This window comes from Oreochromis niloticus, linkage group LG7, assembly GCF_001858045.2.
Source record: "Oreochromis niloticus isolate F11D_XX linkage group LG7, O_niloticus_UMD_NMBU, whole genome shotgun sequence".
Taxonomy (NCBI): Eukaryota; Metazoa; Chordata; class Actinopteri; order Cichliformes; family Cichlidae; genus Oreochromis; species Oreochromis niloticus.
In genome coordinates this window covers 7181436-7208669 of record NC_031972.2, presented here as the reverse complement: position 1 = coordinate 7208669, position 27234 = coordinate 7181436, and the positions used below count along the sequence as shown (strand labels likewise).

Genomic DNA, 27234 nt, shown 5'->3' with positions numbered 1-27234 from the left:
GTGACTGAACCATCCTTGATTATTGGGATAGAGCATACATTTCAACTGCATCCACAGGATGGAAACAGAAAAAGAAGCAAATGCATGATGCACAGCTGTAACCACTGTACCAGTCTTTCCACTGGTCCCAACAGGGAGCTGCACACATTATATAAAAAAGGCAAAAAAATAAAATAAGTAAACCCACTAATGGAACCACCAAAAAGGTTCACAAAGGTTGTTCATGGAAGCAAAGAAAAGAAACAGCAGTTTGCACACTGCTGATTCTTTGCTGGATATGTGCATGTATTTTCTCATTTGTTCCCCTACTAATATAAATGTAAGACTTAAAAATGTTTTAATTGGTGAGCAAATCTGCACCTCACCTCAAAGAACTCTTTAAGGTGTCAGGAGTGCATGAAAAGTTTATATGAAGCCTGACTACAGAGCGCTCAGCCATGTCTGATGAACTCCCTGGAGTGGTTGGGGTTAACAACTACAGATTTTTACATTTAAAAAAAAAAATCTGCAAGTTTTGCATTTCAGAAGAGTTGGCTTAGTAGATGCTCCACTATAGAGCGTATTTTAGAGACAACTTCCAGGTCTGAAAAAAGAAAGCCATGCAAAAGAGTTTTAAACCTGCATTCTTTAAAATGGCCAGCAGGGCACGACTGTTCTAGTTGCCCAATTTACAACCTCGGTAAACAGGTTCCTTTTTTTTTTTATACCAGATGATGTTTATTTTTGACATGCTGCTACCCATGTGAGTCCAAAAGTCAGGTAGGCTAATCAAAATTGCAAGCCTAAGACTGCACAGTGTCCTCAGTTTCTTAGTCAGTTCCACCTCGTAATCCTCATCCTCTTATTCCTTATTTAGACAGTCTACTGGCTCGGTGCCAAATTAGCCAGTACTAGCATAAACACAACCTGTGACTGAACAGTCAACTGCCAAGCTGCATTCTGGGTATTTCTAACAAGATTGAAAAACGTTTTTCCATTGATTGAAAGTGTGCAGTTTCATAGATCACTCTAAAATATGAAATATGCATTACTGAAAAAAATATATCAGCTACTAATAAAATTATATAAGTAAAAAGGAAGAGTCAGGTCACTTTGATTATGCTTTTTAATTGATGAGATACAATTCTGTCAATGCTACTGTGCTGACCATGAGATCAGGAAGGATGACATCAACAGAACGCCCAACCACAGTTCATTCATCATATAAAATATTCAAAAAACAAAAACAAAAAAAACAACCCAAAACAAAACATAAAAAGACTGCTTTTTTAACGGATATGGGCAGGACTTATAAAACCATGGACAGACAACTTAATCACCCTGTGGCTCTCATGCTGACAGTATCAGCATCACTTCATGTGTCTGTGTGTGCGTTTCTGTTTGGATGTCCAATAACAGCTTTGTATTTGTCTTGTATTTTAGAGTAAATGTGTTTGGGCTTGGCAAATTCAATAAATATAAAAGTCAGACACATTTCATTCATAAAGAAATGGGTCAAAGAAGAGAAACTGAAATGTGGACACTACGTCTGCAGGCATTTTTAGGACCATGTGTGTTTTATATCATGTGTGTAACACTGTCTAACACTGTTCAATGGTCCACAAATACATAAAAAGACCCCCGGCAGCCTCGAACAGACTGGAGGAGACACAAAAAATGTTTCCACTTCCAAAAAAATTCCTGGAGCAGGTTCACGTCCGCCAGGCTTCAGTCTAAAGACAGCCACATGTCTGCCTTAGCAGTTCATTAAGACTCCATGTAATTCCAAACCTCCGTCAACACAAGTTTTCCTTTTAATAGCGTCTCAGTTTTGCAGGTAAACCCAGCAATCCAGCTGCAGTTCAACAATGCAGCTAAACTGTGGGGTTCTTCCCACTCGTCTGCTGCTGCTGCTGGAGGTACGTGGGGCGTTTGATGCGGGGTTTCCTGCGCTTGGGTTTGCTCTTGGACTTTGTGAGCTGGACCACGAAAAAGGAGAGGACGACCATCGCTCCCAGGAAGGCAAACACGGGGATGGTCTGGCCCACTTCTTGGTTGTAGCGGCCAGGCATTATTCCTAAAAGGAATGAGAGGGCAAAGGTCACCACCTTTATTCTTACTCATTATTGTTTAAGATAAGATAAGATAAGATAACCTTTATTAGTCCCACACGTGGGAAATTTGTTTTGTCACAGCAGGAAGTGGACAGTGCAAAAGTTATGAAGGACAATTAGAATAAAAAAAAATAAAAAAGAATAAATACAGTACACAACTGTACAGAATAGAATAAAAATAGAATAATATATACAGTAGAATAAATAGAGTAAAATATACAATAGGATAAAAATAGAATACAAATGTTATATACAACAGAGTGAAAAATACAACGGTTGCCAGAAAGATTATTGCACATTGTGTTATTGCACATTTGTGGATGTGTGTGATTGATCAGTTAAATGCTTTATTGTGGAGTCTGACAGCAGTGGGGAGGAAAGACCTGCGAAATCTCTCCGTCCCACACCGTGGGTGCCGCAGTCTCCCACTGTTTAAATAAAATGTTAGGTGATGATGAAGTGATGAATGATTGTTGTCTGTGGAAGCTCTTTGACTAAAAGTATTTTAAACATTAGAACTCTTAGTACCACATTAGTATACAGTAGTGAAAAAGGAAATGGGTGCAGAACTACTGAAAAATGCAAATATAAAACTAGTACTGAAATACAGAGTTTGTACAATTCCAGCAAGCCACCTTCATCCTTCAACATATCCTGAACTCTTAAACAACCTTTCCCATTTCTGTAAGTAGTCTTCAGGAATTGTTCTCCAGGCTTCTTAAAGGACATTTAAAGCTCTTTTTCAGATGTTTGCTGCCTTTTGTTCAGCTCTCTGTGAAGATGATCTCACGGGACCTGGGGAGGCCAACCGATGACTGATTGTGCTTCATTCTGTCTTTTCTATTTAGTATGTTTTTTTACTGCTTTGGCAGTGTGTTTGGGATCACTGTCATGCTAAGTAATGATTGCAAAGTGGATCAAATTTGAAGGTACTTTTTCAGTACTTAGTTTTAAGCTCCCCAATAACACTGGCTGAAAAGCAGCCCCAAAATATGACAGTCTCTCCACCGTGTTTTACAGAAGGCTGTAGTCTTTCCTGACTTTCTACTTACATACTATTATTACCTGTTGTTGATTTTCAGCACAATTCTTGTGCAACTGGGTATATGTCAGCCTTTTCCCCTTGTTTCCCCATCCCTAAAAAGTTTTTTTTGGCAACTACCCTTCCATTGAGACCATTTCTGATGAGGCGTCGGCAAGCAGCAGATGGATCCACCAAAGGGCAAGATAATCAATTTCTTATGGACATGACTTTCAGATACTGTTCATCTGCTGTAGATGGTCTAATAGGGCAGTGATTTATTTTGTTTTTTCCTCCACCAGCCAAACCATTTCACATCCACATTGTAAGTTACTATTGGACACTGCAAGCAACCCTGTAATGTATTTAACCCCTGTCATATGTCAGTCGACAGTAATTTTTTATTTATTTTTTTAATTTCCACTGGTACCTATGTCATTTGTTCACGTCAGTTGAGAGAAGTTTGCATCATTAACAGTTATTCTGTCATTCTTACCAACATCTGAACTTCACTGAAATTTCTCATTCTCTAGTCTCGACATTCAGGATAGATTTCCTCTGTGTGAACACCCGTGATTACGTCACATCGCTTGTCCCAATGAATTAATGAAAAGCATTACCAGCTGCTGGAAGAAAGACATTATGCTCCAACTTTATTTGCTGTTCTCTGGATACTTGCTTTGCTTCGCCTTTTGAGTCAAGCTTAACATTTCAAGCACTATACCGAATCTTACATATTCATGTTGTACCCTGAAGTGGATCTTCTGAGAAATTTGTCTTTACATTGTAGCAATCTGTGATTGGTCTTCTTGCTAGTTACATGCCAGACAGTATAAAACTTTTGTGAAACAACAAGAAAAGGGCTGTAAGCACTGCCCACAGTGCTAAAAGAAAAGCCATCATTCTGCCAATGTAGATTCTAACGTTTCCTCATTTTTCAAAGCTCTCATCACATTTTACTAGACTCGGGTCTGAAGTCTTCTTTCTTTCCTGTTTCCTAATAATAGAAGCCACTGTTCATTATTTATTAGCCTGGAGTCCAACAGGATCAGGCAACTTTCAGCAGTTGTCTCAGAGCAATGCAGACACACCAGTCTAAATGCAAATCACAATGCAATAAATCAAGCTTTGACCTAACTGATGCTTTTCACAGGTATTTTAGTGCTAAAGGTGACGCTAGGTCTGCTGAACATCAAAGAGATGTTCAGTTCAAACAGCTCGGACTTTGGAAAGTGTACTTTTTTCTTCTTTTTTTTTTAACTGAGGAGAATCAGTGTGACTGTACAGTGTGACTGGTCGTAAGAGTTGTATTTTTAAAACTGAAAGTGTTTTGTCTGTCTTTTAGGACAAGTCTCATGGATTAAAAATAAATAAATAAATGTATCCTTATGCTTTTCATTAATAAAAGCTGCATTTTAAAAATTTTGCTCATGTCTTACCTCCAGGGATGTCCCAGGCCCCGCTCTCTCCAGGTGACAGAGGCCTGACCTGGGGACGGTATGCCCTCACGTTAGGCAGAGCCACTTTGTCCAGGTCCACAGAGAGAAGCTTCTGGTGCTTCCACAGATTACTGAGAGCACGAAAAAAAGAGGTAAAAGAAACACAAAGGAGTGTGACAGACTGAATCCAAACGCGTGTCCGTGTTTTGCTTGCCTCACTCATTCTTAAGTTCATATTTGCACTTGTTCTATTTGGTGACAGGAAAGAGAGCAAATCCATGTTTGACTGTTCAAATGAGCTGCTTCAAAGCATCACTGTGACAGTTAAATCTGGCCCCCAACCCCCCGCGGCGCTCTTTCTGTATACAGTGATGTGACTGAGGAGGAAAAATGATGAAAATGTTGACAGCAACATGCTCAGAAGGAAAATTAGACTGTGATATTCTGTAGACTATCTGAAAGACATGACAGGAAAGAATTTAGCATGAACTAATGCAGCTGTCAAAATAAAATGAAACAAAATACAAAAAAAAATAAAGTCTGAGTGACAAGTGAGCACTGGGACATGCAGTTTCGTTGACCAGAGAATTTAGCTGCTTGAGGAACCTACCTGGGGGCTGTCTCATTGACTGGCTGAGGCTTTGCCCATGACAGATGGGGACAGGCTGGTAGTGGGCGGGGCTTAGGATCTCCGAGATGAGCCTCTAAAACTTTGGAGTACCGGTAGAGATGGTTCCCTAAAGGCAGTTGCAGAAAGAGAAAAAGCAGAGTAAAACATCTACTCATATTACAGATGTAGTGCGAGAGCCTTGAGGTCACTTGTAGAGCTGAAGCAAAAAACCTTGAACTTTGAAAATGTCCCAACGAGCCCTATTGTAAGACTGTTGACATATCAACTCAAACAACTGCAAACAAGATCAGTTTTTAATCTGTCTATCACTGATTTTACATCCAAGGAGTTTTCATGTTTGTAAATTTCATCCAGTGGTGAATGATAGCATAAAGCAGGCGTGAATCTGAAATAAGAGGCTTCGAAAAGCACGACTGAAGCTTGATTTAGACATGCACATGAAATCTACATTGTTCTTTCATCCCTACACGGCATCCTTCCACACCATTCAAGTTGTTGTTGTATGCATTTCTCGGGAGGTGCACGTTGGGTTGCACAGAAATTTTACGGTGTAGAGTTAAAATTGGGTCATGGCATAAGTCAGCGGTCCCCAACCCCCGGGCCACGGACCAGTCCGTGAGTCGTTTGGTACCAGGGCGCGAGAGTTGAGGCTTGGGTGTGAAATTTATGGTTTTCAGGGTTTGTTTTTTTTTTTTTTGTCGTTAACTCAGTTTCTCTGGGTCTTTTCCCCGTGTTGTAGTTGTGCGTCTTATTTTTAAAGAAATATTTACGCGTTACCATAGCAACCAGAGAGCATTAAGGGGCAGAGAGGAGGGTGTTACTCTCAGTGTTGTTGGCGCATTTCAGGAGAACGCTGCTAATAAAGTTACACAATTACACAGTGAATTTGCATTTATTATTATATTTACAAAATACCACAGTTTTTGTCCTGGTCATATCATTTTATTTTGTTGCGTTTATCTGTGACACCTTAATGGCCAGTCCGTGAAAATACTGTCTGACATTAAAACGGTCTGTGATGCAAAAAAGGTTGGGGACCGCTGGCGTAAGTTACGACCAAGATCTGAAGCAGAAGTATAAATTACGTCTAAGATGTTTAAGGGTGGGGGTTTTCTGGTGTTGTGTGATTATCTAACATGCAGTATAGTATTAAGACAGTAGAAATCCAAATTAAGTGATTTTAAATGGCTTAAGTGACTTAATTAAACTGTATGGTTTTTCCATTTTCTTCTCCTTATGTGACGTAGCGATCTGTCAAGACAGTGTAGAGGTAAACCCAGAATCTACAACACATATGGCTAATGCTCAAGACGAGAAAATTTTAACTGAGTAGAAACCATCTGAGTATGTTATGCAGGCCTTGTCCCTCCTCACCTTCCAGTCTCTGTGGCAGTGGGTGCTCGGCACCTGTGGGAGGTGCCACTCTGCTGTGTGAATGGCTGAGGCTTGGAGGGGTCATACTGTAGGAAGTATACTGAAGCAGAGCATCTAGCAGCCAGAAGCAGTCTGAAATATAAATTAAAAAAATTAGTAAGCAAGTAAATTTTTCTCTCTGTACCTGTGCAAAAACACGCAGAGGAGCTACCTTTCTGCCTGTGGCTGTCATCTATACAGTTTGAATCTCCGTACAGAGCAATACGACCTCCCCCATCAGACGGCGTTTGGTACAGTCCGAGGATGGGAACACCCTCCACCACTGCGGTCTCTTGCTTCAACACCTCCAGACCTGTGAAAACACACACAGAGTGTTAAATCTGAACTAGAGACGCACAGATTAAAAAGTGGCCTGTCAGCTAGCATGGCTGCTGGCCAACATTAAACCAGGTTAAACACTCTTAAAGGGGTGCTGGCACCTTGGTCCTTTAGGTTCTTGGCAATCACTATTCCATCTTCTGGGAAACGAGCAATACTGCAGCCAGAGGCGTAGTACACTGAGTGAAAGAAAAGAGACAAAATACTCTTTATCTTCAATAAAAAATTAAATATATACATAAAATAAAATAAAATGTAATTTTAAAAAAACAAACAGATACATGTGTGAAAAGTACACTTTTATGTCTTACTGTCATGATCAGCTAAGGTGAAGTCTCCCTCGTACAGGCCGTCACTGAAAGCCATCCCCCACACTGAGATCAGGTCGTTCAGAGCTGGTATGTTAGCGCCCCCTGTGTCCGGCATCCACCACTGCCTAGAGGTTGCATAAAGGAAATCACACCACAATCATTAAATTAAGGCAACAAAAATTTAAAAAATTAAAAAAAAAAAAAAAAAAATCCCACACAGTTATGAGAAAGTTAAACAAACTATATTTTCAACTTGACATCCACCGCAAGCAGAGGACTGATCTAAGAAAATAACAAGCCACATGAAAAAAACAACTTTGAGAACATTTAATCAAAAACCAGTTTAACTCAAATCTCCAAGTTGTGAATACCTTTCATAAAATAATAGTAATGGTAAAAAAAAATATTTTATAAGCAATACAGACAAAACTTTAGATTAGCAGATTATGTCATAAAAACAAGAATTGCTTTTTAGGTTCCCTGTACAGTCTCTGGGTTGTTTTTCCCAGAAAAGGCAGCTGTGAATGAAGCTCTCACATGAACCAGTGCCATTCAATTAAAACTGAATTACTCAACATAATATTTGGAAGCCGCAAAGCCTATATTTAACTGAGTTAAAGACTTTTAATCCTGCGGATACTGAGCGACAGCTTGGGTGGGATATAACTGGAGTAGAAATCACTGGTGAGTAATTGTAATCTCTGCATGATGACTCAAGAGGTTGTATGATGTACAGACTGAGGATGCATAGATGCAGATGAAAAGAAACTGTGATACAGTACAGTACCCAACAGAATTTACCATGCAGTCATTATATGACATGAAGCAGCTGTTTAATCAGTGAAGTGTGCAGGTGGAACAGAAATAGAAAAAACATGCATAGAGATTCTCAAATGAGAGAAATCAGAGTGTAACTGACTGATGCAAAACATTTTTTCCGCACAAGTCATTCTATTAAGAGCAAAATTAATCCAAACCACTCTGCACCAATTATCAACCTTTTCTGCAATTATTAAGGGTGTAGAGCTGCTCCAGACTGATGCACTGCATCCCTTTTTACAAATGTTTTTCCAGTAATTGTTTTCAAAAAGTTGACAGCAGTTTATGTCAAATGTATTAATACATTTATTGTTTACTACTGCTTTCTACAACTGATGATTTTTCTCGCTGCTGTGAACTGAGACCATCCTGGTGAAGCACATTAACTATATCTCATTTACCAGCATTCAAAAGCTCCTACATTTTTGTTTTTGCACAGCGCAAGACATAAAACAAAACACTACATCAAAAGAATGAAATTTAAACTACCGGAAATGACTAACAATCCTTTTTGTCATGTGAAAAATCGTGTTTACTTCCAGAAAATCCAACAAAATTCACCTGTCAGGGATTCTGTTAAATTCACAGCTGAGCAATAAAAGTAAAAGCTGCACATAAATTTATTTACAAAACATTAGCCTGTATTTATTCTCTTATCTCAATCATCACTGCCATACCACTGAGTTTAATACCTGGTGTTTTCGTCGTAGAACTTGACCTTCCTCATGACAGAAGTGTTGTACCAGTCGCTGAAGATAATGAGCGACAGACCGTTGTCGATGTCTCGCCTCAGCTTGGTGATCTCCTCAGGAAAATACTCCTCCTCGCTGTCTACCATCAAGAGTGTGCCTGAAGGGACACATGAGCAAATAATCCTTTAGTTTGTCATCTTTTTCTAACCCATAAACAATGAACACTCGGGGAGAAAAGCCTCTAACGGCTGCCTGGAGCTCCATTGGTCATTTGGGAGTAGAAACATTCACATTTTGTTGTGCGATTTTTAGTCTTGGTGTTCGTACCATACTGACTGGCATCAAAGCACGTGATGGGAGCGCCCAGCACCTCAACAAAGTACCCCATACTTCTGAGGTGCTGGTACATGTCCCTGAAGTTAGTGTGGATGTGGTCCCCATTCCTGAAAACGCAGAATACTAATCAAAAGCACAGAAAAGGAAAACTAAACCGATTCAATGAAAAGGCTTTATTTGAACACACGAACCAGTCTAATGGGTCGTTTTTCATGCGGAGGTTGTCGCGAGGAAAGTAGCCGGGAGGGTAGCGCAGGTTGTGGTACTGATCCCAAAGCACCCTCTTACTGCGTGGAGGCGTCGGCACGATCTTTACCTTGACGGGCAGTTTGACTGTGGAGGTCAATTCCCCTCCAACCTCCGACTGCAAAGAGTGAAAAAGATCAGGAAGGCAGATGAGTAATGTCTGTAGAGAAGTGATTAGTTATAAAAAAAAAACAAACTCATCTGAGATCATGTAAATACCCTCTATGTAATTACTAAATACACTTGAAGTTAACACATCTGGTAAAAGATACCTGAGCTCATATTAGTTTAAGAGAACAGACAAAGAGGTTGGCAACCACTGCTCTAAAGCTACTTAGAAGACAGCACAGTGACTCACGTCGTTCTCTGCAGGTGATGCCACTGTGACCATCACATGACCTTGTGCAATCCCTTCCCATGACGCTGCTTTCTTGGCCACAGAGATGGACACAGCCAAGTATCCGGCCCACGGCCACAGTACCGGTGAATATGAGATGGCCACATCGATGTTGTCGCCGTTCTGGGGAAGGTAAGGCTGCCAGATGGGCTAAACAGAAGGAAGAAACATCTAAGTCGGCTTAGAAAACCATTAGATCATCGTGATGTCAAATCCTGGTCAGTTGTGATACAACTTTCCTTCACTTATTATTCTAAAGCACTTCAGCACCATTTATTTACAGGAAATGCAAGCTTGTGTGGTGATTCTTTGCTTACTTTGTCCACAACTCTGCCGGTGACACCCATGCCATTGAGAATCGTCACATTGACAATGGTGGGCATTCCTCCATAGTAGATGGGCTGAGAGCAGTAAGGCCACATGTATGGGCACTCTGTCAGGTCGATGTAGCTGGGAGAAAGACTGGGAGGAGAAAAGCAGAAGTTATAATGACGCTCAACAGGAAGGTAGAGATTCAGAAACAAGGGTATACAAGAACTAGTTACTAAAACAAAATATTATAAAAGAATAAATAAAAAAAAAGCACATTCCCAAAGACTGTATGTTTAATTTCACTGTGTCCCAGTGCTTTTCTACAGAAATACAAAGAAAGTTTGACCAGGGTCGTGCCATGTTAGCTCAACTCCAGCAGGCGAATTTGGATATTGGGATCCAATCATGCTGCAGAGGTGATGTCGGCCCTTATTAAATGTAAAAGCTAAATAATATATAAAAGCACCTCAGATCAATTTGAGGCCTGCTGGAAATTCTGTTGCTCAAAAATTAAACCGATGCAAATGAAAAATAAATAAAGATGCTTCAGTGATTAAAAGAGAATAAATCCCCAGAAACTCATGTTAAAATGCACAACTTCAACAATGTTATTAGTGAAAATATTTACAGCGTGGTACAAATAAAACCCAGTGCAATATATTTAATATAGAATATTTTTTAAAAACACATTAACAGACAACTAATATGGCTTTTTGTGTGGTACAGACTATCCAAGAAATCTCTGCTCCACTTTTGTTGAATGAAATTCTACTATTTAAGAATCCAGATGGCGACAGCCCAAATGATCATATTAGTGGCATGGACCTGACACAGTCTGATATTTAATAACAGATCAATGTACGGGTTCAACTTCGGTCTGCAGAAGTGGAGTTTGAGACAGATTTTTAAAGGAAGACTCAGCCAACTATCGACCCACCTTTGACTATGAAAACTGAACTAACAGACTAAGTCTACCGCTGTCCTTCAGGATGGAGCAAGCTCCAAACTTTCAGGCGCCTCACTGCAAGCCAACTGCCAGTATTTGATACTCTGCAGACTGAATGTCAGTCATGTTTTTCTTCAAAAAGAGACTCAAATTCTGCCAGTGTGAGCCAGTCCTTTTCCTCCCAAGAGTGAAGGCTGTGACAACACTGGGTTGGCCTCCTTTAGTGTTATGTAATTGTTTTTCATACGCCTACAAGCGTGGGAAAATATTTATGTACCCTAAAATGAAGCTGAAGGGACTCCTTGTTGCTGTGTGTGAACGGGCTGTGAATCTATTAACTCGTCTTTGTCTGTGCTCATTTTTGAAAATGCGATAAGACATTTACCTGGCCTGAGGTCTGTAGCTGTTGAGGATCTGGTAGGCTCTGATCAGGTCTAGTTTCCCGTGGCCTTGTTCAAACATGTTGACCCCGGGCAGTCTACGAGCTGAGGCAATCAAAGCCTGCTTCATGGAGGCTGGGTTCACCAACTCCCGGTTGAGGACAGTGCTGCAGGACAGAAGAGGACAGGCTGTGTTTCTGTGTATCTGCTGGTGTCACATTCCTAAGCTTCAAATTGAGGACACTGCTGGAGGAGAGATGAGGGATGGGTTGGTGTGTGTTGCAGTGTGTATGTGCGTCTGTCTTGTCTGGGAGAAAGGGAGGGATGACTGCTGTCAACAAGGGAAGGATGATGTTTGATTTCAGCAATATGAGCCCACAAATGGCCTCAGTTACAGCTCTACAACACGAGGACACAGTGAAACGGGGACACATTTCACTGCCGGCTCATGTAGGATTACAAAACCATGGTTACTAAACCAGATTTCACTTCAGTATTATGTCCCTGTAACCTCTGATGTCAACCATCTCTAATGGCACATTTGCTTCTCAGTAGCATCACTTCAAGTACAACAGAAGAGCCTCAGAGAGCTCCACGCATCATCTAAAAGTAATCACAGCGTCTAATGACTGTCCTGGCACCAAAAGGCATGCATTCATAAATCGATTACCTGAGAACATTACTCAATATATATATATATATTTTTTTTTCCATACTGTAAAGAACTAAATGGCCTCCTCATTAACTAGCCAGCTTGATCTTTTCTTGATGAGAATACTCTGCATCTGTACCTGCTCTGTGCACGCTCTGTCTTTTGCTGTTGCAAAAGACTTTCATGACACATACCACTGTCTGCTCATATGGCATTATGACACTGGAGGTAATTAAACCTCATCAAACTTTAGTCTTACACTACCAGTAACTTCTGGTGCCATCCTACGCTGTATGACTGACAGTGACCTGTCTGCTAGGCCTCCAAAGTGACCCTTTCCACCATGTTTGTGCTATTTTAATTGATATAATATGTGGGACGGCCCATCTCAGAAGTGCTTCTGTGTTGGGGAGTCTAATTCTAGTATTTATTATCTGGATTATATGGGTAACTTTATTATCCATATCTGTGCATTACTCCCATACAGTTTATGAATGTAATGTGACTAAACTTGCCAGCTTAGCTTATAATTCAGCACTTCAGTCTCATACACATAATCTTAATTTTTTACTCAAAAAACTCCACACAAAAAAAAAAAAAACATAGCAGCAACTAGCATTAACCACAAGACTTCGAAATGCTGTCAAAAACCAAGCCAAAGGTATTTTACAGTGATCTTCAAAGAGCTACAAGATTGAAGGTGAATGTCTTGATGCATGCTCAATCATCCAGGTAAGTAAATACCAAAAGGTTGATTCTATTACACTACATCCAGATGAACAGAATTAACCTTTTGGGATTGAAGGTGAAGCTTATATTATCGGACAATTCTGTTTTAATTTAACCTGCTGTGCTTATCATGCTGCCTATTATGTCTCTACATATCATGTTAACTGTGCAGACTCTGACTGTGTGCACAGATGGATATGCAGGTGGCTGGTTCAGCTGGCACACTGTGCCTGATATAGATCCCTAATGCAGTTAGCGAAATAAGAGTAGCCATCTGGAATAACCAGACTATAAAAAACTTTAACCTGCATCATTTTAATGTAAAAGTTTTTTGGGGTTTTTTGTAAGTACTCTTCATCCCAGTACAAGTTGTTTTGGGCAAGTCTTCTCTGTTATCTTTAACATGTACATCTTTAACTTAGGGTCCATTATTAAGGCTAATAGAACTAAGAAAGTCAGATTAAGAAAGCCACCAAAATACCTTGGGTTCATACAGTATAACATACTGAGTTTATCAAACTCACCTGGCCAGGAGTGTCACAGCACCAGCCACCACAGGAGAAGCCACACTGGTGCCAGACAGAGAGCGGCATCCCTCCTTCATCCCTGAGCCCCTAACACCAGAACCGTAGGTGACGATATCAGGCTTCACTCTGCCATAACCCCCGGGCAGCTCCTGAACACAAATGGGAAACAGATGCAGAACATGGTTGGATGAAAAGCAGCTCAAAGCTGCTGCAAGCCTGAGTAACTGGGGGAAGACAGAAGGAAATATTCTCAATGGTCAGCCAATTCAAATATTTTGATCTTTGCACTTAACGATAGAGGCTAGTACCAGAGAGTACAAAAAAAGTACACATATTGAGACAATCTGCTCATACTGTATCAACACAGTTTTGAAGACAGCAGACTAAGAATAGCTAGTTTCCACTTTGCCTTTAGAGAGATATGAAGTGCTCTTCTCTGCTCACTTACTGTATACATCTCACTCACACACCACCTGTTTGCTAGAAAGCGAGGCCTAAAGCTGCAATTCTAAATTTGAAAGGGCTGTTTTTCATGAGCTTAAACTTATGTTTCAGTTTATGTTATTACGCCTACTCTATGAAGTCAGCAAGGCAATTTAAAGCCAGCCTCTCAAAGCTCAACTACTGTTTAAAATATGAGCGTCAGCTTAGATTTTACATGCAATTACTTTTATGAAAGTCAAACAGCAGCAAAAAAACAAACACTGAAGCAGAGACAGAAAGTAGGGGGGAAAAGCCTGTCATTTTGAGTGTTTTTGATTCATGTGGGCTGGAAGCTGCGTGTGTGAGAGCCTCTTTATGCTCGGCTGGCGCTGATAGAAGGGGCACAGAACATCACTGAATCGGTGAATGAAGTCTTAATCAGATCCTAAAGCAGATGTCTGCTTTGGCCTATGGCTGATAAAAAAAAAAACTGCGTGTGTGTGTGAGAGAGAGAGTGTCTGCGTGTGTGTGTGTGTGTGTGTGTGTGTGTGTGTGTGTGTGTGTGTGTGTGTGTGTGTGTGTGTGTGTGTGTGAGTGAGTGAGTGAGTGAGTGAGTGAGTGAGTGAGTGAGAGAGAGAGAGAGAGAGAGAGAGAGACACACACACACACACACTCTACAGTAAGTGGATGATGGGATGTGGATGAGGGATCAGAAGCTTACCACACGGTTGGCTAGCTCAAAAAGCAGAGGGCAGATCTCAGGAGTAGATGTCTGCCAAGATGATGGTGTGTGTCAGAGTGTGTATTCTGGGTGTATTTTCTTGCAGCAACTCACCCAGGTGGTCATGCCTCTCGAAGAAAACCTGGCAATGTTGTCCTCAAAGTCAATCCCCCCAACTCCGATCACATCCATCTGGTCTGCTGGGTTATTCAGGGTGCTGAGAAAGATCAGTTTAATTTAGTGTAAAATAAAAAAAACTTTAACTGACAGTTTACAAAATGTAATATTAGGACTTGCTTTGCTTTCCTCTGTTTAGTGATTTTTATGTAGCGACAAAAGAATCAGCAGATGTTAAATAGGGTAATAAAAAGTTATCAGGGTAAGTAAGCATTTGCTTGCAATTAAACACAGACGAACAGGAACAGAAAAAGTCTTTTATAGTGACTATACTCCAACATGAGGCAAGTATCTATTTACACTAATGGCGCTGTGATGTGGAAAATGCTGGAATTCAGTGGAACCATGTGCACTTTTAACCACAACACTGCAGTAGAAGTGAAAATAATTGAAGACTCTTTTGCTCATCCCTGTTAATGCACACGATGAACCCTGTAAGCTGCTGTTATAGCAATATTAGCATACCCATACAAAGGTCCATCGTTGCCAATAGCAGAAACCATGATCACTCTGTTGGCAGTCAGCTCCCAAACCTGTAGTCAAACACGCAAAGAGAAAAACGCAGTGTGTGAGGTTTAACAGCACGTAACGCATAAGGTCGGATTGTATTTTAATAGCTGCTTTGATAATTTGGGAAGTCTCATCCTACACGTGTTTATGGGAACGTATTTATATGCATTATTAAACTGTAGCTTATAAACTCTTATTGTGTGTGGCATTCATATCTCCTCATCGGGGCAATTGCTTATCAATGACTAAATTACCGTGTTGTGCCATGTGCATAGTAAGTAAGTTGTTATTATGACTTGTCACAGACTGCTCCTACCATCAAGTAAAGATATTTATGTGTAAAACACGTGAAATTGAGGAGCAATTGTTTGGACAAGTGTTGCTACTGAAATATGGGAAAGGTTTCTCAAAAACAATCAACTTTTTCTAAGCAACTCAAAATGCAGGACAACACATAATTGTGCAAGTTAATTTGCCATCATAAATTCAGACTTTTGGCATGTTGCAAGTGAGCTGTTATTAAGTCTGAGCTACCCAGATTACTAAAACAACTTTTAGAGAGCAGTGACCAGGGTTCATACTCAGAAATGAAGCTGACAAGTTCAGGGGTGCATGTCTAAAAGGGGCTTTAATTAGTTAACATGAAGTCCACTGTAGAGGATGACTGATTGTTTAAAAGGTTTCAGAGACAGAGCTGTTTCCCACACTGCCCTGTTAAGCATTATATTCAGTACATAATTCACATCTTGCCCTTTAATCAAGAAAAAGCGTTTGATCTTGTAACAACAAAACAGATGTTAGTCTATTCAGCACTTATTGTGAAGGTTGACATATTGTTTCTGTAATAATCAGTGAGCACTGAAAACTTGAAAGAGCAGTCCGAATGTTCTCATGCATGCGTTTATGTGTCTGGTTTGACCCGTTTGAGCTGACAGTTGACCTGGCTATTGCTCACTGGCTCATTAGAGCATTGTCAAACAGGTGTAACATAAAGGAAGAAAGACTGGGGACTATTTTTAATATTTAGACAAACTTAAACCATGTGGTTGCATTTTTGATCAAACTGGTTATTATAGAGACAACCATTCTGTGCTTTGCTTTCTGATTTAATTAAGCAATGATGTTGCTAGGTTATATCCCGAAGTTTGCATCACCTTATCAACAAAGGGGTGGTCCATGAAGTCAGGTCCTCCGATGCTGAGGTTAAGAACATCGATCTTCTTTAGGATGGCGTAGTTAAAAGCATCAAGGAACCACGAGGTGTACGAAACCTAGAAGGTAGGGAGGGACAAATACATTTTATAGCATAAATGACTTTTACAGCAATGCACTCCAACACCAGCAGTGCATTGTATATTGTAGTATATTATATGTACCTGGTTGTTGGTAAAAACTCTGAAAATGTGCAGCTCTGAGTCGGGAGCAAAACCCTGACACTCCCTCATACTAGCTATCACTCCTGCTACGAATGTACCATGGCCCAGACCTGAAAAACAGGATAAGCAGTTTATAATAATCTTTCTTTGTCTCTTCCACAGACAGAAAGTTTGTGACTTTTAATATTACATTATTTGAAAAATTAAAATGCAGTCCATTAGATATTGTAAATGCAGCGACATTACTATTAACCATTAGCACAGACGGATGAATCATTGCCATTATTAATCACCAAGCTCTCCTAAAGCCATTCTAGAAGCAAGTCTGGCAACTTGGCAGCATTCTTTACATACCTCCAGGCACTTATGACTTGTTAAAAATTATGTACAACATTTGTTGACTTCGCCCCATTAAAAAGGCCTAAAAGTTTTTTTTCCCTGGAAATGACACTTTTACAACCACCTTTGCTTCGCTGTTATGTGAAATTCACCATAATATTTATTGATCCTCACCATCATCCAGTGTCTTCTCATTAGTCCAGTTGGTCCTTTCTTTTACATTCTTAAAATGTGGATGCTTCTCACTCAGGCCTGTATCAAACACTGCCACCTTAACACCAGAACCTGCACATACAAAAGAGATTTAAACAACTTTATTTAATTGCTTTGCTGACCTATATGAGATTCTTCATTTTTATGATATTTTGGAGCAGATGCGTGTAAAAGCAGAGACTCCCTTCTTACCGGTGTGTCCCATCTGCCAGAGTACATCTGCCTGCAGGATCTGGGCGACGTGGCGGGGAATGGCTCGCAGCAGACGTCTGCTGGAGTGCCGACCGGTAGCGTGCCAGAAGCCAGAGCCGAGTGAGAGGCTGGTTCGTCTGAAAGGGCGGGATGATTGCCACGACTGCCATTTTTGGGTCCCACGGGTGGCGTTGCAGGGTGCAGCAGTTTCAGGTGCTGTTGGGACAGAACACAATTGAGACAAACTATCATTCACTCTGCTGTAAAGCCACATTAGGACAAGAAAAGAGGCCTCCCTTCATTAAAACACCCCGTCACTGCCATCGCCTTTAGCCCCCCCACTGCAGACAGCACAGTCAGGCTTATCATGTTCTGATGCTTCACTGGAAGTCATTTCTTTACATCTGGCTTCAATCCCCCTTTCTTCTTACATCTATTAGCTGAGAGGCTGATCACAGCAGCCTAATTTAAGCCAATCTTTTCAAATGTGAATCACATGGACAAAACCAATTATCAGTGGGTCATCAGGATGCATGAGCAGTGCCCTGCAGGGCTTTTTATCCCTGTGAAGTAGGAACTGAGTACAGAGTCGAACTCTTTTTTTCTTATCTTTTCTTTTTAATGAATTATTTCAGTAGGTTTCACGGATTCAAACTGTGAGTTAGAGTAATGTGCAAAAGAAATAACCAAGATGTCACAAGCACTTTTATTTAATAATACCAGGCTTTTGTTTTTCTTTTTAATGAGTTGTTGTCAGGAGCTGCTAAATTTTCATTAAACTACACAAAACCACTTTTCTGAAATAAATGTTTAAAATTATTACTGTTTTACTGGGTAGCCTCACTCAGTTCTTGGAAGTGGGGCTGCACTTCCAAAAGGCTAGGATGACCGCTCCATAGTCATTGTGTCATCTAGAAGACAGTTTGTGCACCCATCAAACAACACATAGGCTAAAGATGTGCACTGCTGTATTTGGGTGCGAGTTATCTTCAACAAAACAACATCAGTTTTGGTGTATGCCTTATTTGGAACGTTTTTTTCCATCTTTACCTGCTATCAGACAGTAATTATATTAAAAGCTGTTATCCTCCACCTAAAAACAACCTGTGATGATCTGAGGAGTGTACTATGAAGCAAGATAAATGGCTTTGTGAGCTATGCTGACCTGATAGTCAGTTTTTTTGTGCCCTGAAGGTGGCTTGGCTAAATCACTGCGATAACTTACAGGCTGTGTTTCCAGTTTATAGTTAGTTTAGAAACCTTAGAAATTAACAGCAGCATCAAGATTAGCAGTTTTCTGCAGAAATCTGATAATCATACCCAACGATACCCGTCAACTCCAACTGGGGTTTTAGGTTTTGTTGAACCAGCTTAGGCAAGGAAAGCCTGGCTGTGTCGAAGACTAAAGTATACCCCTCAGGCAGTTTGTGTTACTGTGTCATTTTTCTGGTTTAACAGGCTTTTAATAGAGACTAACATTACAATACAAAAATCACACAGTGTAGTCCAACAATTCTCATCTCCTTTCAAGGAAGTGATTTCTTTCCACCAACCCACATCCGAACAGCCTTTAACTTTGTCCAGTGTTTTTGACACAATCAATTTTTATTTTATTTTTTTTAAAGTTAACAATGATTTTGCCTCAGTCCATTGTGCAGGAGCACTGTGAGAGCGAGGGAGTACATATGGAGAGAGAGTGAGAGAGGTGCTGCAAACTTTAGCACGACTACACCGAGAAATGTTTTATGTTTCACGCCATTAAACTGTATCAACATTATGGAAAAAAGATTCGAATTTATCTCTTCCTACAGCCCATTCAGTTACAAGCCACATTTAACCACAGAGGCTGTATTCTATACATTTTAAGCACTTTATTTGTCTCATTCAATTTAGAATCACCAGTTAACCTCACATGCACCAGCAACTGCAAAACTTTCTCCAATAATTATCTCACTTAACAGTCTGGAATTTTGAGACTTGCATGTGGCATACAGTTATTGATTGTATTCAGTTAACTTTTTGCCTGTCCCATCAAGCTGCTGATCAGTTTTAGCATGTGATAACGACGCTTTACTGCTTCCCAGATGACTCCGTTTTAATTTTGATTATCATATTCCTCAAACAGCTGCAAGCCTTTTCAGTCTATCAAACTTTATTTGTATAATTGGCGACCACTTATGAATAAGAAAGCAGCTGAAAGTACCTTTCATCTTTTACACGTGTTTGTGCTTCACAGATGACTGAAAAAGATGACTAAGAGCAACTGTGAATTCAGGTTTTTAGTTTCCTTGAGATCTAAAACTGTAATCGACACTAGTTGACCATTTTCAATAATAAAAAGCTGCACTACATGTGGGCTCCATACTGAAGCATCTGTTTATGCAGCCTGGGGGCACACTCAAGTCTTTCATCCAGTGCCAGGCTCAGGGCGTGCCCCCCGTGCAGGCAAGCCCCACCACACTGACTCACCTACTGCCTCAAATGGTGAACAAACATAGACTTTCTCTGTTCTTCCTCCCATCCCCCAACACCTCATGCACATGCGCGCGCGCGCACACACACACACAGTCCAGTTTCTACACCCTGAAATTGGCCTGCACTTCAAATAAAGATATCAAATCCTGTTTAGCACCACTAAAACAGTGGAGGTACAAAAGCGTCCAATGACTGAACAAACAAAGAGACATTCTGTGAAATTCAGCAGCCAAACAGCTTTCTGTATCATTACAGAGTTTTATATTTCTTGGACAGATGTGCCAACCTTAGAAACACTGTGATCCCTTTTCCCACACAATAACACCATATTGGCAGACTTACAGGGAATGTATTTGAGCGTGCGGAACACTTTGCGCTGCGGTGTCACCCTCTTGATGTAAGGGTGGTCCTCCAAGGTCAGCAGGCTCCTGGGGGAAGCTTGCCGGATGTGGACCAGTTCAAAGTCGCTTGGGAAGTCCGAAGCTGGGTTTTCTCTTGGAACGATGTGCCACTCCAGTGCGCCATCCCCAGCACCTTGCAAGGCTCTGCTGATGTACAGGCTGCGAGCTTTGGCTGAGAAATACCCTGTAAATGCTACTATGTACTCTGTAGAGAGAGAAGACAATACTGTAAAGAACAGACAGAATACGAGATCCACACATAGGAAGTGTACATTCAGGAGAGAGACATCTTTTTAGACCACCTATCCATGGAGCGGCGTGAAAACCAATACAAATACAACCTTTCCACTGTGACCAAACACTACATTAAGACATTAGTGGCAAAGCAAACATTTGTCTTGTTAGTTAATATGAATAATTTGGTCAGAGATGAATAGTTGACTAAGAAATACATTAAAAGCACTCTCTGCTTTCTAAGCTGGACTGACAAAAAATGGTTTTAAATTTCTCTGTTTATGTGGACCACAATTTTAGAAGGACAAAGCCTGGATATCAAGTGGCACAAAATACAATACCTGGATTATTGAATACAGTTACTGAACCATTTATGCTTTAAGAGAATTGAATAGATGAGGTTGCAACAAAGGAATGAAAGACATGAACGGATGCAATTCGTGCTCATACATGCCACAAACGGACTTTTGAAATTATTGTGAAAAAGGTGTGCGATATCGCCCTTGTTGTGTTTTCTCTAGTCTATTATTAGTCTTATTACAAAAAACAAGGGCTGGTCCACTATTGAATAAGAAATTGAATTGAAACGGTTAGATTTAAATGTTAGCAATGGCTGCAAAATAAAGTTGTAGTGTTTTCTCTAACCAGCTTTTCCCGATGGACTCAAGTGAGTAATTAAAAGTAAGCAGGAAAGTTCTGTCTGTAAAAAAGATTACTTTACACTTCATTATTTTTCTCAAAAAACAGATAATATCAATATCACTTGCAATCCCAAATATGAAGCCACACTATCAGAAGTGGATAGCTAGCTTGGTTTTACCAAAAGTAAAGAAATCAACCCAACAGTATATCTAAAGCACACCAATAAATTTGTCAAAAGCAGTTTGGTTAAATGGGACAAATACAGAATATTAAAGACAGCAGATCTTTGTTTTACAGGAGTCACAGCTGTGCTTTGCCAAATGCAATAACATCTTTTGAAGTCTTGTGTAGGGCTGTGCGATATGACAAAATATATCGGATGACGAAATCAAAACATCTATCGTTTCATATTACACTATCGTTTGTCCATGCAAAATACAATGTTTACGGCAACAGTGTCTGGATGGCCACCATGCAGGCACAGAGAATACCAGCATGGCAAGTGAAGATGAGGCAGAACCAGGTAGCTCCAAACAAAAAGGACCAGTCAAATCAAATCGAGGACCTAAACAAGGGGCTACCTCTGTAGCATGGATATGGTTTGGTGATGAAAAGTCTGACACGGACCAGAAAACTGTACTATGCAAATTTTGCCGCAAACCGGTGCCCACCACAGACTCAAACACAACAAACCTTCTACCACCAACGCAAGAGTCAGGTGAAAGAGTATGGAGAGAGTTTACAGATGAAAGAAGATATGATGTGACTCCTGAAGGAGAGCTGTCAGCACACCATGCAATAAATACTCACAAAGAACATGGCGGCCGTTACAACTTATATCTAAAAATATATAGTTTCATGCATTGTTCAAAACACTCGTCTCCAGGTACACGGATGCCCAGCTTAAAACACTTCACACAAGTTGAGTTGCTCGAAGTTCACAGAATTACAGAAAATGTAGTATGCATTTGTAATACATATCATTATTGGGATGAGATTTTGGTCATATCGCACAGCCCTAGTCTTGTGCTACGAAGACTTCAGGAGATATAAATCTTCTCTCTAATACTCAACAAGAAAGAAAAAAAGTCCCTTTCATTAATGAGTACAAACTATTCCACTTGACTCTACTGTGTAAGAGACAGTTCTGTGATTTTCCATATCTATCAAAGACTTCATCCAACTAACAAGCACATCTTAAAACAGAGTTCTTTGCGAAGCCATCACTGAGCCACATCATTTCACTGACATGTTGACATGCGTCTTCATTATGAAAAATACTGCACATTCACTTCTCTTATTTCTAGGAACAGCTGCAGAGACTAATAATAGCAATTTTTTTCACATCACTTAATGCAAAATGTATGAAAATAATGAAGAAACATGTCACTGAGTGCAATAGAGTGGCTTAGAGATGTGATTTTAATAGGCTTTGGATACACTGACCATACTTGTTTTAAACACTGTATTCCCCCATCTGATAAATACACATTGAAACCACATCAATAAAAATAATTTCTTACCATGTTCCACCACTTTGGTGGAGAACTCCAGTTTGAGGGTTAACTGGGAACAGTTTGTGACAGACTGTGAGGAAAGGGGATCCATATTGGGGGTGTGGTCTGAACTGGATTTGGCTCCTCCCTCCCCGTCCATCCCCACCACAGGCAGGAAGCCTGCAATCAGCCCCAAAAGCATGGACACCCATGCAGAAAGGAGGAGCATTTTGAGTTGTGAAGTAGTGTTAACCATTAGTTTGACTGGGCTCTTTAAAAATGTGGTAACAGCCAACTGGCTGGTTAAGAGTCAGCAGGTGTTGGAACAGAGCATTTCAGGTCCACAGTTCCACAAATGAGTCCATAATGCAAGTGACCTGAGCAGCTACATTAATTTCTTTCTGCGTTTTCTCTCCATGGTGGCGGTCCAGGGTGGCGGTTCAGCAGCACTGCCCGAGTAGGAACAAAGACGCCATGTTGATAACTGGGAGAAGCGGACAATTATCCAGAGCTGTGGATGGTTGGGAGGAGAGCCGGAGCAGTGAAATGGGAAGTGCTGCTGTCAGTCTGGATTTCTTCTACAATCTCTTGTTTTTCTATGTAAGACAAGGAGGAGGAAAAAAAACAAAAGCAGTAGTCAGACAAAAGATTGTTGCATTTAAATAAAATTACAACACAAAACAACTAGAAGGTACTCAGAACAACTTGAAAACTTCCCATTAGACCAGCAGCAATAATACCAGCTGCTGAGATTAATAGTGAATTGATTTAGTGGCCCTGCAAACATATGTAATCATATGCCTATTAGTTTCACAGCTGTGGCTGTTTAACAATCTGCATTTGATGGCAGAAATCCAAGACTTAAAACTGTGCACATGAACACTGTCAACATACTAACAACAACATTACAAACCTTAAAATTTAAGATTGTCACCTGATTATCTTATCTTAATGTACATGTGATGATGTGTTAGTTATACGTGGAAACAGCCTTTAAACAGAAAGAAATACAAGTTTAAAGCAGTGCAGCAATGTCTGCCAACACATATGCAATGCAGATATGACAACAGCTACATGTGCTGAATCTATTCAGTTGCTCTTGGTCTTTTTTCTGTGTATAAATTTATATATTCAATCCAAATCCTGCAAGTCCTGTGTTTTTTTTAAATTATTTATTTTTCTACTTCTACCATACCAGTGTTTAATAAAACGAACACATCATGCAGTGTTCAGAGAAAGGAGTGTTTAACCTGCTGTGTGGCAAAGGGGAAGGAAGGGAGGTGTTCTATGTAACTACAATGGAGGCATAAATGTTTGTTCATTATTTAGCCACTCGTGAAGAGTTTGTGCTTCCCGCAAGGAACAGCCCTGTTGTACGATGGAGCACTGCACGGACATAAAGTCTTTATTTGACCTATAAGGATAACATGGCTTTTTGACTTTTACTGAAATGCCAACCACAATCCCACTCAAAATATAGCCAATATCTTAAGCTCTTTTAAACTTAAAGAATCCCAAAAGCGCTGTTAAATGCAATTAAGTCCATACTACAGCTGCTTAGCGGGGCAATTACAGATTTACAGAAACGTGCATCAAAAGAAACAGCAAAAATGTTTAACCGATCTTAAACAGGTATGTGAAACACTGCTGTGTCTCCACCCAGGCTGCATTAGAATCCTAGGAAGGTACAAAATAATTTCCTTCTATCCTCAGGCTTAGTCAAACCAGTTATAAAATACACAGCAACAGACACACATATTAACTTTTCAAACTCAGCTCTATGCTGACTTTGAGTCCACAACAGCATTCCAATTTCTTTACATCAGACGGACACAGGGGGTGGTCTCTGAAAAAAATACCAAAATGTCTAGTTTGTCTGATTCACAAAGATGCAGCTTAACATTTAAGCATGAATCCATGGTCAGATTAAGATTTCTTTTAGAAAAATGTATTAATAAAGCCTGCTCAATGACTGCTGTGTGCCATGGACCAGCTGCTCTCTGATTGCTGATCTTCATGGCTGCACTGGGGATGTGTGCAACATGTTTCAGAGGCAAATGTGCAGCTATGCAGAGAACAATATGTGGTGAGCCTGTCAGGGATGGTTCTATTGTCAGACTGTAATTAATATTAAATACTCCTATCAGAGGACAAAGACATGTTAAAACCTCCAAACCACATTTGTAAAAAATGTATGCAAGCTGTCAGCTTGCATACAAGTTGGCTGGACTTTCTAAGAAAAAGAAAGCTGACAAAAGTAGATTTGCACGAGTGTGTAGTGTAAACGTGTGAATTATATTCACATTCATGGTGCACTTGTGGTGGCGATACCCAATTATCCTTACCTTTAATTATCAAATCACTTAAGCATAACTTAAACCATCTGCTTCTCCTGGCGACACACACACTTCTCTATAAAGACCACTTATAAGCATTACTCTGTATCACTGGTGAATGAACGCAGCTCATAGACTGTCAATGCACTGTTGTAATTAGAATTCATATGAATGTTATTTTGACACATAATCCACCTAAATACATCCACTGCTCCTCAGCAGCAGCTGTCACCCCAAACAGGACAATGTTTCCTTAAAAACCTCAGGAATGATTTTAAAACAACAAATAAAGCTGTGATTATAGTGACATTAAATATATAAGGGAAATTGTTCACTGTGTGACAACATGCAAACTGGTACAAGAAGCCTGCAACTTTTATTTTTTTAAAAAGTTCACTTTAAGTACCATCTTGCTCATAACATGTATGAAGTTGGTCAATGATCAGAGTGCAGGGAGTGAACTGTTATACTCAGTCAAGCATACAATAAATGTGGTTCTTTTTAACCTAGACATTCCTATGTGATCCCAGAAGGATACAAAATTATAATTACAGTCAACCCACATTTAGTTTCCTATGATTTATATTGTAAAAGAGATAAACACATCCCACTGTTATCTTTATTTTCATCATCTGTGTGCAGTCACACACAACCATACAAGTACTTCTGATATGGTTGTACACATGTGTTGGGGTTGTAAATAAAAGTCCATGGCTGGTCTACTCTCACAGGAGGAGGGCCAGTCACTAGTTCCGGCTCAGGGCAGGAACTCTACATGTAGGAGAATACTGCCCTAAGCGACTACTGGTTTAGATGCAGTGCTGTAAAAATAGCCCCACCACTGGTTAGGGCTGGGCTGTAAAAGCCAAGCTGGGACCACTTGTGTCAACATGACATCAAGCCACAAAAAATGGCATCGAGCCTCCAGGCACAGAGTAGTAGGTAGAGCGTACCCCCACCCCAATTAGTGTAAAGATAAGAGATACAGAGTAGTGTTATCAGTTAGTGAAATTTGGTGTAAACCAGGCAAAATACTGAAAACAGAGTTGTGGGAGTTTTGGAGGTTACCTGCAGCTGTTGTTTGGATAGGAATTTAAATACCTTGAGATCCCAACGTTGAGGTAAAGATTCATTTTGCAATATGTAGAGATCCATGAACAAACCAAACACACACGCTCGAAAATCCAGAGTATACAGTAGACAGTACACAATAGCTGCAGTGTCTGCGGGATTAAGCTATAATTTCTCGACCTTACGTTAAATAGTATTTTACTGTGTTTTCTATTGCGACACTACATTTACATTAATACATTACTGTAATGCTACAATGATAAACCTTAAAACACAAGCAATTTTGTTAACTAGGCCATAAACAAGGCAAACCTGTATACCCACGACTGTATCATAATAAATACAGCAAGCATCAGCAGACATATGCTGGAGGCGGAATATCTCCAAGAAGAACAATCATTTTACGGGCAGTAATTTACCGTAAAGGAACGGGTAAACATTCCTAAAGCTACATTCCGCTATCTGGAACTGTTTTCTGTAAACAAGAAAACATGCTAATAGATTTTTTTTTCAGACCGAGCAGTCTATCACATGTAAATCGCTAGCTAGCTAGCTTGGTGTTGTTATGCAGCGCCAGCTGGTAGCTTGTCTGATAAATATACTCACACAACACAGTTAAATCCCAGGCTTCACATTTATCTGGTGGTCCGTGTCACTTGATGTCCTTGTGTTGATGTGTCGACGTCTACTCGCTTGCTAATTTCACGTCCCCTCGAACAAAAGCTAGCTGCAAACTCACTACAGCCGCAGACCACTGACGTCTGGCTTTCACGGGATGCCAGACTGTTTTTCTTATCCTGCTTAAAGTCCGGTCAAATTTAGCCCTTTTAAACATTTAGGATGGCAAAAACGCTATACTGCCACATATTTTGCGTCGATATGGAACTCAAATAATTATACTGCCATCGAAAGTGCATTCTTTCCTGCATCCTGTATCATGATATGCGACACTTTTTAATATCAAACCTGGCAACCCAAAGGGCCTCGCTTTACTCCATTCTTCCCGGTCATGCTGCGTTTTTGCCAGCAGTGGGAGTTGTTCACCATCGAAAAACAACAGTAAATAGGGCAGATAAGGTAGCAGCTTGGTGCTGTATCAGTACATGCTCTAATACGCTTATTTCCCTCACCTTTATGTGAATTACCTGCTGTATTTATTCTTAAGTTAGGATTTTATTTAGTGTGTTATGATGATGCTTTGTGAGAACTCTCGAAAATATTTAGACATTTAAAATGTACTGTTTTCATTGTTTTTAATTGTATATATCAAGTGCTGGATCTACTAAGCAGATGCTCTATCCCCATTGACAAGAGTCGCTACCGACTACAGAATGAACCAATCACC

The 27234-nt window shown here is 40.2% G+C and overlaps 1 protein-coding gene across 1 annotated transcript; it reads right to left on the bottom strand.

The window, feature by feature from the left end:
* Nucleotides 1–1087: 1087 nt before the first annotated feature.
* Nucleotides 1088–26843, bottom strand: mbtps1 (membrane-bound transcription factor peptidase, site 1). Its single transcript, XM_003439594.5, has 23 exons — nucleotides 26496–26843; nucleotides 22510–23078; nucleotides 20052–20315; nucleotides 17235–17450; nucleotides 17004–17114; nucleotides 16491–16600; nucleotides 16269–16385; nucleotides 15070–15137; nucleotides 14542–14644; nucleotides 13281–13432; nucleotides 11381–11542; nucleotides 10055–10199; nucleotides 9699–9887; nucleotides 9286–9458; nucleotides 9086–9201; nucleotides 8759–8915; nucleotides 7248–7372; nucleotides 7038–7115; nucleotides 6770–6910; nucleotides 6559–6690; nucleotides 5164–5290; nucleotides 4554–4684; nucleotides 1088–2056 (listed from the first exon to the last, which is right to left on the bottom strand). The coding sequence occupies exons 2-23, from the start codon at nucleotides 22736–22738 to the stop codon at nucleotides 1854–1856; spliced, it is 3249 nt and encodes a 1082-aa protein (XP_003439642.2). The 5' UTR covers nucleotides 22739–23078; nucleotides 26496–26843; the 3' UTR covers nucleotides 1088–1853.
* Between the last annotated feature and the right edge of the window lie 391 nt (nucleotides 26844–27234).